We start from the raw sequence: 13318 nt of genomic DNA, 5'->3' as shown, positions 1-13318 counted from the left end.
CAACTTGTTTTATTTCTTTCAGCTCCACTGTTTTTTTTGCATCTCGGTGTAATCCTTTTCTTTGATATAACCATGCCTACTGCTTTATTGCAGGTTCATGATAATCCACACCTCTCACTGTTTGTTATGGTTGTGTCTAGGATTCTTTGTAGATTTTCCTCTATCTCTGCTGTAATTACTGCGTCATCCACATAGCTCAATTATTAATATTCTGTCTACCTACCGAAGTTCTTGGTAACTCTTGCTAGATGTTCCTTAATCATGACTTTTAACCCTTGGAAAACATAAATCAGCTGAAGTGCTGCTACTTTAAGGGAATGTGAAGCCTGTAGTTTAGTAGTAATGCCCTCACATACATTTCCAAAGATCTGTTTTAACACTAGCATATTGTTCTGAGAAGGGGTGGGTATTTCCGGGGGAGTGTTTTGTTTCCAGGCCGTGTGTTGTGTTGTTTCTACGTGCTATATTAGCATGGATAGAGGACTGACTTAAAGGAAACAGTCATGATAACTGAGTCATTTTCAGGTTGGCAAACTGTAACTAGTGGGATCAGTGCTGGGGCCTCAACTATTTGCGATCTATAGTAATGACTTGGATGAAGGGACTGATTGGGTAGAAGCCAAATTTGCTGATGATACGAAGACAGATTGGAAAGAAATCTGTGAAGAGGATACAAAGAGTCTGCAAAGGGATATAGATGGGTTAAGTGAGTGGGCAAAAATTGGGCAGATGGAGTATAATGTGCGAAAATGTGAGGTTGTCCACTTCAGCAGGAAGAATAGAAAAGCAGTATTTTATTTAAATGGGGAGAAACTGCAGCCTGCTGCAGTACAGAGGGATCTGGGTGTCCTTGTACATGAATCACAAAAAGTTAGCATGCAGGTGCAGCAAGTAATTAGGAAGGCGCATAGAATGTTGGTCTTTATAGCAAGGGGAATGGAATATAAAAGCACACCTAGAGAACTATGTACAGTTTTGGTCACCTTACTTAAGGAGGGATATATTACATTGGAAGCAGTTCAGAGAAATGTTCAGTAGGCTGATTCCTGGGATGAAGAGGTTGTCTTATGAGGAAAGGTTGAGCAGGTTGGGCCTATACTTAGAAGAATGAGAGGTGATCTTATTGAAACATATAAGACTCTGAGGGGGCTTCACAGGATGTTTCCTCTCATGGTGGAATCTAGAACTGGGGAGGTCACAATTTAAAAATAAGGAGTCTCCCATTTAAGATAGAGATGAGGAGGAATTTCTTCTCTCAGAGGGTTGTTAGTGTTTGGAATTGTCTTCCCCAGATAGCAGTGGAGACTGGGTCATTGAGTTTATTCAAGACTCAGACAGATTTGTGAACTACAAGGGAGTCATGAGTTTTGGGGGACAGACAGGAAAGTGGAGTTAAGGCCACATCAGATCAGCCATGATCTTATTAAATGGTGGGGCAGGCTCGATGTGGCCCAGTGGCCTACTCCTAATCCTATTTTTTATGATCTTATGTTTCCATGGGGTGTGCTGTTTGCCGGGGTGCAGGGCAGGGCAGAGCAGGGCAGGGGTGGTGCTGTTTGTAAGTATATTGTATTTTGTTTTAATCCTGTATTTCTGTCTCTCCTTGAAAGCCCATCATGAATTTGGCCATTTCTATGGTTCCAGTTATGTAGCTGCTCCTGATGGAAGTCGAACCCCTGGGCTGTCTCGCACCAGGGATGGGCTGCTGGTCGCTGAGTTTGATCTGAACCTGTGTCGACAGATGAGTGATAAATGGGCCTTCAGGGTGAGCTGATGCAGAGATACATGACATGCTTTTTACTGCCTTTCTGCCCAAGCTTCTGTATTGCCTTTTTTTAAATGTTTCCCACTGATGTGAAAAGCTCCTGTTTCAAGTGCACCAACCCTCGGATCAGCTACCTTCCCCCACAGCGAATCCATTACTATGGTTACTTCTTTCTGAAACATGACCCATCTCTGCTCCTGCCCTCTCCCTTTCACCAAAATCCAACTGCACCGTCCCTAAGTTATTCCTGCACCAATTACTATAGCTGCTGCCCTGACCAGCTCCCAGCTCACAGCTTAACAAGCCATTATATCCAACACCATGGTCAGGACGTGCTCACCCAGAAAGTCAACTTCAAGATCATCATTTTCACATTCCTCCTGTCCGCTTCACACTCACTCTATCCATCCTCACTTACTCTGTTCACTCCTCACTCTGCCTGTTCCCCATTCCCCTGCTTCTTTGTTTACAGGCCCAATTCTCTTTTTGATACGGGCTCAATTTGTTTAACGCTTCTTTGTGTCTGGGACACCCATTGTTTTTATCCACTAACAGTTCAGGAGAAAGGATTTGAGCCTTATCTGAATTTCAGCTGTTGTAAGCACAGACTGGCTATCCATGATTGGCCTAGACAAAGTTTTCCCTCATCGTAAACAGGAGGCACACAGATATAGCGCAGGTTTCACATCGTTGAAGTATCTAATGAGCCTCCTGTCTTTACCAAATGTCTAGATGTCATTCCAACCCTCAGAATATTTATCTGGACTTTGCTTACTGAATGGCATTGCACCAAATCCAGCTGGGGGAGTGGTCCAGCTGAGGGATGGATCGAGCTGACAGAAGGGATCAGGCCGGGGGAGGGATTGAGCGGGAGATCACAATCAAACACCAAAGATGCCTGTTGGATCAGAGGAGGAGCTTTTCATCAGCGAAGTTCAGTCATGAATGTCGTTCAGTTATTACTCAACCACTTTGGCACAATTGACAGAACCCTCTCCAAATCCAGTGGCCTCCTAACTCCAAGAACAGATTAATCTGCACACACTGAGCCCAGAGGCACCAACAGTGCTGCATACACACCTGCAATGCACCCTCTCCAGCAGGTAATTCTCATGTGTTTGTTCCCTAAAAAGTCCCTCACAGATCAAAGTGCATCTGACAATGTGGTGGGACTAGTCCCTGTGATGTAATATGTAACCCCTGGCTCTCTGTTGTCTCTGTCCTTTACTTTCCCCTCTGTGCCCTCTAGCTGAGTTGACACTGACAGTGGTCTGGGACTGGGCACTTAACAGTTTCTGTCCATGAATGGAAAGACTGACCCTGAAAAACCAACTGAGAGAGCAACGAGGAGGCATGCAAGGGGTGTATTGTATCTGTGGAAATATTAAGCTGCAAACAATAGGGGGCGCAGTCAGAGAGAATAAAAGCATGCCCTTGATTTCCAGTGAGCTCGACGTTAGAGGAGTTTTGACAGGACATTGCTCTTCCAGTTATTCTTGACACCCACTCTCTTTCTTATTTCTTTTCTCAGATGACGGGGAGGTTTGAGTCGTATGCTGAAGAACTTGCTGATGCAGTGCAGCCTGACTTTCAGCCCAACATAATCGTGGAGTGATGATGTTACTGGCAGAGGGAGCATGGAGGCTATGCCAGAGATTAGCAGTGTTTGATCAGGAGATATATCAATTCATTCAGTCATGTTCTCTTTAATTCCCCCTTCCTTTTGGCCAACGACATTATTGTTATGATTTTACACCAGATATTTCCTTGAGTTCAGAGTCACCATCAGCCCAGTACACAGATCTCATTGCTAACACTGTATGAACAGGCTAGCCATTCAAAACCAGCTCAGCTACTCTGTGGGTGAGTTCAAGCTTCCTAACACAGGGTACCTGATCTGCTCACTACAAACCAGGAACTGGCACATGATATCCAATCTCACATTGTGCATTCAATATCAGAAACTGACACATGGGCCTGGATTTTTACTGAATCAGGATGACTTGGGAGCCCTTTAAAAATGACAACAGGTTTGGATTCTGGGATTCCCAATCCCATTCCCGGGCTACATGATTTTCGTGAGTGCGTTTAAAAATGCAGACTAGTTCCTGTCAAAAACCCGCAACTGGCACTCCCAACCTGCTGGCTCCATTGTAGAATAGATATGCCCTACTCCTCTGCAATTTTCGTGGTGTCAGGTCAGGTTTTTAAAAGAGTCATGGTTCATGGTAACTCAGAAGAGATGTGAACCCTAGTCTGCAAGAGGGGACTATTCAAAAGGTGAGTTCAAAATGTCCTTCTCATACCCCCATGACAAGCTATGCCCCTCCGCCCACCCCCTATGGTTGCTCGTGCCCTCTATGCCAAGCTATGACATTTCCATGCCATTAACCCACTATACACGTATAGAATTAAGGAACACTACAACGACAATAGTATGTGTAAAAAAATCTTTTTTTAAAAAGTAATTCATTCATAGCTTTCCATTGTGTTAAAAAAGGTCATTTCACTACAAGGCAATACAAGTGTCAATCATCCAGACCCTTTAAAATGTCAATAACAGACACTGCAGGCCCTTGAAACCACTTAACCTTGTGTAAATAAACATTGTGAAATTGACAGCAGAGATCAGTGAGCCTGAACTGTCAATCAAGCAATATTTTCCCTGGGGTGCAGCTGTTTCAACAAGAGGAATGGATGTCTGGGTTCTCTGCCAAGCCTCATTATTTGTACTTGGTATGAGGTGGCATGGATGCAGCATGGGGGTGTGTGGAGGTGTGAGGCTGGAGGGCCTTTGTGTTTTTATTATAACTGGGCCAACACTACAACACCAAGGTGGGCCTTTTAAACAGCCCGTCTCTGCACCCAGCAGCCCCTGAGGCTGCTTCTGATCTTTCTCGAGGGTCGGCTAGCCTGACTGTAGCCAGCACCACCACTCCCCCAACCCGAAAATGAAGATCCTGCCTTTGCGGGCACTTTCTCCTGAGGCAAACGGGCCAAGCTGGGAATATTCCCGACTCCCACTACTCGCCTCAAGGATGAAAATTCAGGCCATGATGTCCAGTCTCATGTTGTGTTTGCAACATCAAAAACTGACACGCTGTCCAGTATCATTCTGTCACTGGAAACCTCAAGAAATCAGAAAGGGCTCCAGCCAATCAATGACCTTTCTCTTTTTAAAGATCTGAGCTGCCAATCAAAGCCACCCTCCAAGCTCAAACCTGTGTCATGATAGCAGTTCACCACCTCTGCAACTTTACTGAAACAAAAGGCAGTTAACCATTGCATCTCATAGTAGGACTTGTTCGGCCAAGAGATGTTAGTGCTGAATGTGATGACTCTGGATCAATTAGATGATTCATAGCTCCGGCACAACATTGCATTTGCCCAGAAAGTTGACCTTGTGGAGCTCATCTGACTGGACATTGCTCAGTTGGAGAATTCTTTGTGATGCTTGGGTGTTATCCCCTTACATGTCAATTCTGAGAATACAAATTACAAGTTAAAAATTCAGCACAGTCAGCACATTTTTATCTCAGAAATCCATCCCAGTTGTTTTGAGGTGTCAATTAGATTGTTAGATTTCAGGTTAGCCAAGTGGCTGATAGGCAAAAATGAAATCACCAAGTTTAATTGTGTCAAATCCAAACACATTTAACTGCAGCCATCAGTCAAGATTCTGTACCAACTCGCCTGGGACACAACCTTCAGCCAGAGAACTTACTTTTAGTTTGAGATAGAGCCAAGGCTTGGGAACCCTTGCATCTGTTCAGGGATATTGGAATTTAACCAGTTAAAATCCCAAAGCGCTCAAGATCAAAACACTGGTAAATACCCTACCTGTCCATGAGCGTTGTAGGAAGAGAAGTGGAATCATCCAGCCCGTGGGAGAGTTCAGGGCGAGTGATTCAAAGCTGGGCAGAAATCATAGGTTTTTAAAACACATTGAAGGGCTGGCAAGGGGTTGGAGTGAGGGACAGTCTCACAGGGGAGGGGAGCAGAATTTAGATAGCATGGAGGAAAGGAAAGCAAGAAATAACAGGATATAGGGTGTGGACAACAGTTTCAGCAGAGTGGTTAAGGTAGGGATGTAGGCAGGGAATGTTGCCAAGGTGGAACTAAGTACTGTCAGTGATGGAATAAAACTGGAGTATAAATCATATCTTTGGATCAAAGAGGACATCAAGGTTCCCATTTGTTCTGGAATGTAATTTACTTTATTTAGGGTCATTACTCTGGGTTCAAACTTAAGTAGGTTATGTCAAACCCAGTGTGAAATTTTGCCATTATGATCACTCTTCCCCAGGTGATCCATTACAGAATACAAGGTCTAAAATTGACTCTTCCCTGGTTGGTTCTACAACATATTGTTCTAGGAAACTATCTCAAATGTATTCCATTCATTTGTCTTCCAAGCTACCTTTCCCAATTTGATTTGGTCAGTCTGTATGATGATTAATTTGATTTGGTCAGTCTGTATGATGATTAAAGTCTCCCACAATTATTGCAGCACCTTTGTTCCAAGTTCCTCATTTCTTGGTTAATATCGTGTCCAATGGTATAGCTACTGTTAAGAGGCCCATAGACTATTTCCATCAATTTTTTTCTGCCCCTTGTTGTTTCTTATCCTCACCCAAACTGAGCCAAGATCCTTCCTCACTACTACCCTTATGTCATCCTTTATTATCAGATGCAATCCCCACCCCCACTTTTGCATTGTGCCTGATTCTTCAAAACATCAGGTACCCTGGAATATGTAGTTCCCAACCTTGGTCACCATGCAACCACATCTCTGTAATGGCTATCAAAGAAAACCCATTTATCTCTGTGCCATTTTCCTCTATATTGTTACAAATACTTTGAGCATTCAGATAAAGCACCTTTAATTTCACCTTTTTACCATGTTCCCCTGATTTGACCTTATTCACCGACCTCTTATTACCATTGAACTCTGACTCTCCTTACATTCTGCTCAGCTCTACCCACTTCATTATACTGTTCTATAGCTCTGCTTTTTCTTTGTAGATTTATAAATTCCCCCTCACCTGACGCCTCCCTGGCCCTTTATTAGTTTACAGCCCTTAGTTATTCAATTCACCAGGACATTGGTCCCAGCCCAGCTTAAGTGGAGCCTGACCCAGAGAAACTACTCCCTCTTTCCCCAGTACTAGTGTCAGTGCCCCAAAAATTGAAAACCTTGCCTCACTTTCACACCACATTTTCAGTCACACACTTATCCTTCTAATCTGTTTATTCCTATGCCAATTTGCACATGGCTCAGGTCATAATGCAGAACTTAGAAGGTTCTGTGTTTTAATTTGGTTCATAGCTCCACAAATTCCTTCAGCAGCCCATCATTCCTAGTTCTACCTACCATTAAATAATAGCATAATATTGCAAATGCTGGAAATCTGAAATAAAAACAAAAAATGCTGGAAAAACTCAGCAGGTTTGGCAACATCTATGGAGAGAGAAACAAAGAGTTAATGTTTCTAGTCAGTATGAGTCATACGGACATGAAACATTAACCCTGTTCCTCTCTACCTGCTGTGGTTAGTTCCAATGTGGATCACAAAAACTAGATCCTCACCCTCCCACTCCAAGTTCTTCTCCAGCCGCAAGGAGATGCCCTTAATCCTGGCACTGGGCAGGTAACATAACCTTCAGAACTCCTGGTCACAGCTGCAGAGAGCAGTATCCCCAATTATACTGTCCCCAACTGTCACTATCACAGTCCTTTTCACTCCCCTCACATGGAGTGGTTCAAGGCAGCAGCCCATCGCCATCTTCTCATGGGCAACAAAGACTGGCCTAGCCAGTGACACCTGCATCCTCATTAAAGAATAAAAAAATGGCCTCCTGTATTACGATGCTGTGGTCAGTTTACTCAACCACCCTACAGACTTTGCCCTCATCCACACAGGCTGCTAGAAATCTCACACCTATAGGAAAAGAGCAAGGGATGAGGCTCCTTCAACACTCTGGGGTCTCTTCAACCTACCTGACTCACAGTCATATCCTCCTGTCCGTGACAACGATCCACTGCCTAACCTAAGAGATGTACCTGCCTCCTGGATCAAAGTGTCCAGGTATCTCTTCCCCACTCTGATGCTGTCCTCCAGCTCTCATATACTGCAGTTCTTGGATGCCAACTGCTCTGCCTGTTCTTATTTAATCAACCTTTCTGTACTTTTTCAGCTTAACTTATTTTTAAGTTATTTTAACTAGTTACTTGATTTAGTTTGTTATGGATTAGATGAATAATTCCCAGTAATTGAGCCAGCCGCCGCCTCGCCACCCCCCCATCTCCCCCCGCCCCATCTCCTCCCGCCCCCCCAGCCCCCCATCTCCCCATTCTGGGTGATGTCCCTTTCTTCGATCTGTTCACCTAAAGCTCACTTTTTGAACTTCTCCATTTGTCTGTTATCAGCTGCTGCTTTTTAATTTACTGGGCTCAGACTTCCTGTCTTTTGGACCAGGGGATTGGTGTCTGTATGTTTGGGTGGGTTAGGAGGAGGGGAGTGTTCAGGCCCAATGATGATTGCAGTGATAGCACTCAGTCAAAATGTTGTGGGTTCCCAACCCCCTCCAGAGAATTGAGCACACAATTTTTTCAGGGCAGTACTGTGGGAGGACTTCTGGATGAGATGTTAAACAAGGTCACATCTACTGTCTCAGGTGTTCCATGGTGTTATTTGAAGAAGAGCAGGGGAGTTCTTCCAGTGTCCTGACCAATATTTATCCCCTCAGATAATATCACTGCAGGTTATCTGGACATTCATCTCATTCGCTGTTTGTGGGACCTTGCTCTGAACAAATTGGCTGCTGTTACCCACATGACAGTTCAAAAGTACTTAATGGGCTGTAAAGCATTTGGAGGCATTGAATATAAGTGCAAGTTATTTCTTCTAATTCACACATCAGTATATCTTACACTGCCCATTGCAGCATCAGATTGTTTATTAAATGATTCCAGGGTTTTTGTCCCACACTATCTGAGAGTATATGCCAATTGTTGGTCAACATTTCATAAAGAACTTCCTGACATCAATCCCAAATTTACCTTTTACTAGTTTAAGACAGACACCTTGTCCCACTCTAGTAATTCAAGGCAATTTAGCAGATTTACCGTTCCTCCTTTCATAGTCGCACAGAGATCACCCCGAGGTGCCGCTTTGTTAAATCTGGAAAATCCAAGTTTCTTCAGTCTCTGATGAGAGTTCCATCTTGTATCTCTATTCACATGCTTTTGGTGTTGGCTGCTCTGCACTGGTTGGAATGTTAACCATCGAGGCCCTGATAATACAAAAGAACTCAACTTCATCTGTATTAGTTTCCCACCGTTCGTCACCCATATGTCACCCATTTTCTTTCCAATAGAAAAGCACTTTACATTTGTCTACATTAAATACTCTCTGCCATATTTCTATTTGCATACCTTGTCCAAATTTGTTCTGTATTTTCAGAACTACCTCTTCCAATTCTTGTATCTGACCTAGTTTAGGATCATCTGCAAATATTACAAATTTGGATCAAGTTTCTAAAGCTGAATGATTGAAGAAAATTTTAAAGAGTTTTCTCAACATCGAGCTCTGGGACACTTAATAGCTCCCTGTTGAAAAAAAAAGCCTATTCTAAACATTTTCTACTCTTCAGCCAATTTCCCATCCATTCCCAATGAATTATCCTGAATTCCCTCAATCTAGCTAGCAGATTTTCATGTAGAACTTTGTCTAATGCCTTCTGGAAGTCTTGGCACATCATAGAGCTTCTCACAATCCACCTGGTTGTCACTTTCTCAAAGAAGTTGGTCAGGCAGAATCCTTTGAAATCCATGTTGTCTGTTGCTGTACAACTTAGATACCACCATGAACATCATAAAGTGTCCCAAGGTGCTTGACAGGAGTGTTACAAAGCAAAATGTGACACCGAGTCACATAAAGCAGTATCAGCCCAGATGGTAAAAAGTTTGGTTAAAGAGGTGGGTTTTAAGGAGTATCTTAAGAGAGGAAAGAAAGGTAAAGAGGTTTAGGGAGGCAATTCCACAGCTTAGGGCTCAGGCAGCTGAAGTCACAGCCACCAATGGTGGAGCAATTAAAAATAGGAATGTTCAAGTCAGAATTAGACGAGCACAGATATCTCAAAGGAATTTGGAGCTGCAAGAGATTAGAGATAGGGTGGGGTGAGGATATGAAAGGATTTGCAACCAAGGATGTGAATTTTAAAATCAAGATGTTGCTTGAACAGGAGTTAGTGTAGGTTAGTGAGCAAAGGGTAATAGGGGAATAGGACTTGCTGTGAGTTAACACATGGGCGGCAGAGTTTTGGATGATTTCAAGTTTACGGAGCTCAGAATGTGCAAGACCAGCCAGGAGTACATTGGAATAGTCCAGTCTCGAGGTAACAAAGGCACGAATGAGGGCTGCAGCATTTGAGCTGAGACGGGTGGAGTCAGGCAACCTTGGGGAGGCGGAAATAGGCAGTCTTAATGATGACATGGGTATGTGTCCGGAAACTCATCTCGACATCAGAAATGACACAGATTACGAACAGTCTGATTTAGCCAGAGAAAGCCAGGGAGAGAGATAGCAGCTAGAGAATGGAACTTGTAGTGAAGACCAATTCCAATAGCTTTGGTCTTCCCACTGTTTCATTGGAAGAAATTTACCCAGTACTGGACGTCAGTTAAGCAGACTGATAATTCGGCAACAGTGGAGGAGTAAGAAAGCTGGGGATGAGGTAGATTTGGGTGTCATCAGCAGACATGTGAAAACTAATGCTGTGCCTTCAGATGTTGCCGAGGAGCAGCATCAGAAACAGGAGGAGCCAAGGCTAGAGACTTGAAGGACATGGTGCAGGAGCAGGGAGAAAAGCCATTGCAGGATAAAACTTGGACTGGGTGAGAGCTGTTCAACCCATCTGGATGACAGTGGAGAGGCTTTGGAGAAGGGTGGTGTGGTGAACCATGTCAAAGGCTGCAAACAGGTTGAGGAGGGATACTTAGCTTTTGTCAGATCCACATAGTATGCCATTTGTGACTTTTGGTATCAACTGTTTCAGTACCAAGGCAGGGGTGGAAACCTGATTGGAGGGATTCCAACATAGAGTTTTGAGGAAGATTGGCGCGGATTTGGAAAATGACAATGTGTTCAAGAACTTTGTAGAAGGGAGGTAGGAGATGAGGAAGTAGTTTACAGAGGGGTCAAGGTTGTTTATTTTTGATGTGTAATGACAGCAGTATGAAGGAGAGGGGAAATAATACATGAAGAGAAAGAGAGAACAGTTAACAATATCAGCCAACATGGAGACCAGGAAGGGAAGTTGAGTAATGGCCAATGGCATTACCATCACTGAATCCTCCACTATCCACATCCTGGGGGTTACCATTGACCAGAAACTGAACTGGACTAGCCATATAAAGACTGTGACTGCAAGAGCAAGTCAGAGGCTGGGAATTCTGTGACAAGAAATTCACCTCCTAACCCACCAAAGCCATCTACAAGGCACAAGTCAGGAGTGTGATGGAATACTCTCCACTTGCCTGGATGAGTGCATCTTCAACAACACTCAAGAAGCTTGACACCATCCAGGACAAAGCAGCCCGCTTGATTGGCACCACATCCACAAACATTCACTCCCTCCACCACCGACGCACAATGGCAGCAGTGTGTACCATTACAAGATGCAGTGCAGCACCCTCCAAACCTGTGACCTCTACCACCTAGAAGGATAAAGGCAGCAGATGCATGGGAACCCCACTACCTGCCAGTTCCCCTCCAAGACACACACCATCCTGACTTAGAAATATGTCTTTCTTCCTAATAACACTGTAGGTATACCTGGAACATCTCCCTGGGTCCTGTTCCCTCAACTTTTAAATGGTCAACATTCCAGGGGAGGACAAAGAAAATGCTACAAGGACACTCTGTAGCTCTCCTTGAATGGTGGTAGCATTGACATTATAGACTGGGAGAACCTTGCTACCAATCGTTCAAAATGGTGAAGGCTTGTCCATCAAGGTGCATCACACTTTGAATCAAAATGTCACAATGACGCAGAGCAGGAAAGAAAAGGAAGCAAATCCCGCACTCTGGAACCCAGAACCTCATGGGACATCTGGTCCCATGTGCCCAAGCATCTGCAGGTTGAGAACCAGCCTGTTCAGTCACATGAAGACCCATGGTAGGAACTCACTACTGAGTAGACACCAGCCTCAAACTAAAGAATGATGAGGTGTATCTACACCACATGGACTCCGAGGCTCAAGAAGGCGACTCAAGAAAAACTATAAACGGGCAATAAATGCTGGCCTTCTCAGTGATCTCTACATCTCGTGATTGAGTAAAGTTCACGTAGTTCCCTTGAACATCCTTAATTTTTTTTAATATTCATTCACGGGATGTGGGCTTTGCTGGCTAGGCCAGCATTTATTGTCCATCCCTAGTTGCCCTTGAGAAGTTGGTGGTGAGCTGCCTTCTTGAACCGCTGCAGTGCATATGGTGTAGGTGCACCCATGGTGCGGTTAGGAAGGGAATTCCAGGACTTTTGGCCCAGTGACAGAGAAGGAACAGTGATATATTTCCAAGTCAGGATGGTGAGTTACTTGGAGGGGAACCTCCTGGTGGTGGTGTTCCCATCTATCTGTTGCCCTTGTCCTTCAAGGTGGTAGTGGTCATGGGGTTTGGAAGGTGCTGTTGAAAGAGCCTTGGTGAATTCCTGCAGTGTATCACTGCTGCTACTGTGTGTATGTGGTGGAGGGAGTGAATATTTGCGGATGTGCTGCCAATCAAGCGGGCTGCTTTGTCCTGGATGGTGTCCAGCTTCTTCAGTGTTGTGGGAGCTGCACACATCCAGGCAAGTGGGGAGTATTCCATCACACTCTTGTGCCTTGTAGATGGTGGATAGGCTTTGGGGAATCAGGTGGTGAGTTACTTGTCGCATGGTTCCTAGCATCTGACTTGCTCTTTATTTATATGTATTTATATGGCTAGTCCAGTTCAGTTTCTGGTCAATGGTAACCCCCAGGATGTTGAAAGTGGGGGAATTCAGTGATGGTAATGCCATTGAATGTCAAGGGGCGATGGTTGGATTCTCCCTTGTTGGAGATGGTCATTGCCTGACACTTGTGTGGCACAAATGTTACTTGCCACTTGTCAGCACAAGCCTGGATATTATCAAGGTCTTGCTGCATTTGGACTTGGACTGCTTCAGTATCTGAGGAATCGCGAATGGTGCTGAATGTCCCGGAGGTGAGATGACTGACCGCCAACAATCACAACCATCTTCCTTTGTGTTGGGTATGATTCCAACCAGCGTTTTCCCTGATTCCCATTGACTCCAGTTTTGCTAGGGCTCATTGATGCCAAACTCTGTTAAATGCGGTCTTGATGTCAAGGGCAGTCATTCTCACCTCACCTCTGGAGTTCAACTCTTTTGTCCATGCTTGAACCAGTGCATGCTGGAACATTGTCAGGAGCTGAGTGGCCCTGGCAGAACCCAAACTGGCTGTCAGTGAGCAGGTTATTGCTAAGCAAGTTCCGCTTGATAGCACTG

The 13318-nt window shown here is 44.4% G+C and overlaps 2 protein-coding genes across 6 annotated transcripts in view; one reads left to right on the top strand and one right to left on the bottom strand.

Moving 5' to 3' along the window:
• upb1 (ureidopropionase, beta) overlaps positions 1 to 6274 on the top strand; it is a 155173-nt gene extending 148899 nt beyond the window's left edge. The window contains exons 9-10 of the mRNA XM_041203549.1: positions 1611 to 1765; positions 3297 to 6274. Of these exons, the coding sequence (XP_041059483.1) occupies positions 1611 to 1765; positions 3297 to 3380 (239 nt within the window). The 3' untranslated portion in view covers positions 3381 to 6274. The remainder of the gene's footprint in view (positions 1 to 1610; positions 1766 to 3296) is intronic.
• Positions 1 to 13318, bottom strand: part of gucd1 (guanylyl cyclase domain containing 1) — a 75773-nt gene that overhangs the window by 36246 nt on the left and 26209 nt on the right. For 3 of the 5 annotated variants that reach the window (XM_041203552.1, XM_041203551.1, XM_041203553.1), the window contains exon 6: positions 8895 to 9061. In XM_041203552.1, the coding sequence (XP_041059486.1) occupies positions 8895 to 9061 (167 nt within the window). Of the gene's footprint in view, positions 1 to 8123; positions 9062 to 13318 lie in introns of those variants that run through there. The other 2 variants (XM_041203550.1, XM_041203555.1) reach the window with 2 other exon arrangements.

Source organism: Carcharodon carcharias, chromosome 13 (genome assembly GCF_017639515.1).
Source record: "Carcharodon carcharias isolate sCarCar2 chromosome 13, sCarCar2.pri, whole genome shotgun sequence".
Taxonomy (NCBI): Eukaryota; Metazoa; Chordata; class Chondrichthyes; order Lamniformes; family Lamnidae; genus Carcharodon; species Carcharodon carcharias.
This window is presented reverse-complemented; position numbering and strand designations above follow the sequence as displayed.